General features: G+C 37.5%; 1 protein-coding gene and 1 long non-coding RNA gene across 2 annotated transcripts; both read left to right on the forward strand.

Annotated features, from left to right (window-relative positions):
• Positions 1-62: 62 nt before the first annotated feature.
• Positions 63-1,669, forward strand: LOC134283747 (sphingomyelin phosphodiesterase 4-like; the record flags this gene model as incomplete). The annotated part of the gene is made up of 4 exons (XM_062766223.1): positions 63-159; positions 274-493; positions 609-765; positions 1,595-1,669. Coding segments are annotated over 4 exons (549 nt in total), but the record flags the coding sequence as incomplete, so codon positions are not given.
• A 1,526-nt stretch (positions 1,670-3,195) lies between these two features.
• On the forward strand, positions 3,196-4,057 carry LOC134283746 (uncharacterized). The gene is made up of 3 exons (XR_009995553.1): positions 3,196-3,215; positions 3,665-3,777; positions 4,040-4,057. It is a non-coding gene; the product is annotated as an uncharacterized LOC134283746 (long non-coding RNA).
• Positions 4,058-4,123: the final 66 nt, after the last annotated feature.

The following is a 4,123-nucleotide window of genomic DNA, read 5'->3' on the forward strand; positions in this document are numbered from 1 at the left end:
GAAAAACACAGCAAATGTAAATTTTATAATTTGTATTTCAAAATTTACCTTTAATTTTACAGATGCCAACACAGCATTTGATTGAGGATGGTAGTTTGCCAATCTTTTATGCCAACAAACTTCAGTATCTGAATTTTGGCCGACCAGTCATTGTACTTAGTATCCTTGACCTCAGCACAATATTTAAAATGTATTCAGTTGATTGTGAAATAGCTATACCATTTACAAGTTCCTTTTTAGATAAATTTATATTTGCCTTGACTTCCTTATTAGATGCCTATGAGCTGTATATGTTTCACCTTGCCTACCATCTCGTCAATCCGAGTGTTCAGCGACACAACTGTAACTGGAGTAACATAACTGACTCTCTGTACCCTGTACTGATTGATGATTACCTGAATTATTTCTTGCCATTGAATAAAGACAGTCTCCCTAAGATGCCCACAGTCCAAGCAGTTGTTCGTAGTCCAGTTGTCCACTCTCCAATGGCAGGGTAATTACATGTAGTCAGCAACGCCATGGAAATAAGATGGAGAGATATTTAAAAAATGTGAGAATTTGACAAAATGCTTTTTACAAAAAGTTATTAATTATTCCCCCTTTTACAGGAAGTCCTTTAACATGCCCTCCTCTCCGCCTTCCCCACAGCGACCCAGTCTACTGAAGTCGAGCTTTGTGTCAGCCCAGAAGCAGCACGCCCAGACAGCAGCAGTGATAACTCAAGGGGAGACAACTGAGACCTACCGATCAGACACTCTCATACAGGTAGGGGGTGTGACAGTCCATTAGGGGACATGACTGTCCAGTAGGGGGTCGTGACAGTCCAGTAGGGGGCGTGACAGTCCAGTAGGGGCCATGAGTCCAGTAGGGGCGTGACAGTACAGTAGGGGTCATGACAGTCCAGTAGGGGTCATGACAGTCCAGTAGGGGTGGTCAGTGGGTCTTGACAGCCATAGGGGCATGACAGTCCAGTAGGGGTCATGGCAGTCCATTAGGGGTATGGCAGTCCATTAGGGGTCATGACAGTCCAGTAGGTGTCATGACAGTCCATAGGGTTGTGATAGTCCAGTAGATGTCATGACAGTCCAGTAGGGGTCCTGACAGCTCAATAGAGGTCATGACAGTCTAGAGGGGTCATGACAGTCCAGGGGGTCATGACAGTCCAGTAGGGGACATGGCACTCCAGTAGGGCATGGCAGTCCAGTAGGGGTGGTGACAGTCCAGTAGGGGTCATGACAGTCCAGTAGGGGACATGGCACTCCAGTAGGGGGCATGCAGTCCAGTAGGGGTGAGTGACAGTCCAGTAGGGGTGGTGACAATCCACAGTTTGCATCAACAAATCAGGTTTCAGGGCTTTCAGGAAGATTAGAAACAGGCAGTACAAAGATAGGGGTATTGCAATTTTAATTAACGTCTTACCGAATTTCTCTCCATCAAAAATTGTGGCTTATGCAATCATGATTTCATCTTGGTAAAAATACTAGACACTGGCAATTTTTGAAAGGCCTGTGTTTAGATCATAGAATACCTGTGCTAACCTGTGGTGTAAGTGGATATGTATTCAGACCTAAAAGAAATGTTTTTGTACTTGTAGGTGTTTACTGAGTTTTGGTTAACCAGAATCCCATCAGCATTGACCGACAATCATTCTCTCATACAGCCTCGGTAAGCTTTTGACTACAGTTCATTATTTTCTTCCTTTCAGTGCATTTGCAGTTATCACATGAAAATTTCTTAGGATTTTTTAAAGCTAGTACTGTGTGCAAAAACAATCAAATAATTTCTTTTTTAAATTTTGAATTATTAAGTCTGTATTACATGTAATTAAATATAAGTATTTTATCTGACAAGCCACCGTATGACCTGAGATTACAAAGAGGACGTACCAATACTGGTTTGTGAGTACTTTGGTACACTTCGCTGTAGTCTTGTTATCCTGTAAACCAGCTTGGCTTGTACATTTATACAGTTTTAAGTTTTGATTAAAACAGAATTTTTGAAAGAAAGATATGTGGTTTTAGCTTAGGGAAAAAATATCTTGAATTGTTCTAATGGTGTATGATATTGGATGGACAATATTCATGTATACCTGTCTGTATACAAATGTACCATTTAATGCTATGCATGCAATAGTTGTTGAGAAAATTTTGCATGTTTTCTATTTTCTTGAAAGGAAGTACAGTAATGCTTATTATACTAAAAACCAAATTTAAAAATGTCAAAACATACAAGCAGTGTTGAACTTCATAGATTACCTTGAGCATGGCAATCCAAATGTTATTGTGTTTGGTCTGAAATTGGCATGCAATACATTGTTACAAGAGTTTATAGCTTTCAACGTATAAATCACCTGAAAAAGAGAGTAAGGTTACTACTACATTACATAACATGAATGAAAGTGTTTTTTTTTTACAGTTCAGTTTTAATAGATGAAGTACATGGCATTGCATACATTTTATTTTTGAATCTCATTAATGTGTAAGATAATTTTCAGGAGAATTTCATGCCCAGCACGAACCATGTACGCCTGGTGAGAATGGTGCTGGTGAAACACGTACATAACTTTGTCAACACCGCTAAACCTGAGGTAGTCTCCTCACCCTATCAAAGTCACATCACTTCAACACTAGACGAGTTCAAAAAGTCAGTACAGCCTACAACAATAATTACTGTTTTCTGTTTTTAAAATACGTATTCTTAATTTCTTTTCTGTAGTTAAGTTTGAAAAAAAGTCTATATAAAGACCAAAAAAAAAAATTCCAATGAATTCAGCAGCATGTAATTCTTGGTTTCTAATCTTTAAATCTTAAGAAAAAAAATATCCTTCATTACAGTTACAAAGATAAAAGATGCACATTTCCTCTAGGCTAATATCTGCAAAGTACTTTTTTCTGCAGTGGTTTTAATTACGTATGTACGCGGTCACAAATTTTCTGCGGAAATTTGTCCAAGCACATGTACTTTATATAAATGTAAGGCATTTACTGACAGTCTAAGAAATCTGCGTAATTTCCTACCCACGGATTAAACAGAATTGAAATTCTGCGGAATTATGACCCCGTGGAAAAAAGTACGTCTACAGTATATCTGATACATACAGGTTTTCATTAATCAAGATTTTTACACAGGTCCCTGATACCTACATAATACAGAAGAAACTCTATACATTCCTCGACATGGCTTTGATAATGGCCGTGGACTGTTCCTTCAGACTTGTAAGTTGAAGATTGTTTAAATCAATTAAGGATTCAATTATAAATATTTTTCTTCTCATTTGCTACCATGGAAGAGAGTTATTTATTAATATTTCCATTGCTATTTGTTTTCTCTGTGATAACTCTTTTAAAGTTAGTAGAGTTGCTTTCTTGATCATTCTACTGGTATGTATTGTAAATTTCACAATGAAGTAGGTTAGGAGCTAAGGAGGCCTAATATGCATGTAAATCTATGCGGCTGTCTTTGTGTTTGACATCAGTGGGAGGACTATTGAAATTGACATAGGAGGCCTCGTGTAATTTAAATTGATTAGTCTGTATTTTTAAAACAGACCTTTTGTAGTTGTTAGATTGAAATGTAAATTCTGTGCCTCAAAAATTTTATACTGGATGGGAAGTGTTCCTATTATTGATGTCTCGACTTTACATTTAAAATTTGTTTCTTGTAGCTTTTAGAGACATGGTTGACCTACATTCAGCCCTGGCGGTACATTTACAGTAAGTCCCAGACAGGACGGAGGGACAGTGATGTTGGAGACCATAAAACAGTGGAGGAAAAATGGTCAGTATAACAAAACACTCAATCAGTAGAAATCAATAAAACAGTGCAGGAAAAGTGGTCAGTTTATCAAAACACTCTATTGAAATGCCAGGAAAGGAAGAAAATCATTCAGATTTTCCTTAAAGGGAAATATTGAAAATTTTTGAAAAAAAAACATTTTTAAGAATCAGAGAAGTACATGTATGCTTACCGGTAAGTGACTGAAGTAATAGTGCAATATTATAGTAATCCTTAAAATACTTATCTACTCTGTACATAGTAGGTTTCCCTTTGTGGAGGGTAATTTTTTTTATACCCTTCTATTCGGAGTTTACACAGAGGGTGTTCAGGATGGATCTTTCTACAC

This window comes from Saccostrea cucullata, unplaced genomic scaffold (assembly GCF_032062105.1).
Source record: "Saccostrea cucullata isolate Sc308-1 unplaced genomic scaffold, CSIRO_AGI_Scuc_v1 ctg22973, whole genome shotgun sequence".
In the NCBI taxonomy this organism is placed as follows: Eukaryota; Metazoa; Mollusca; class Bivalvia; order Ostreida; family Ostreidae; genus Saccostrea; species Saccostrea cuccullata.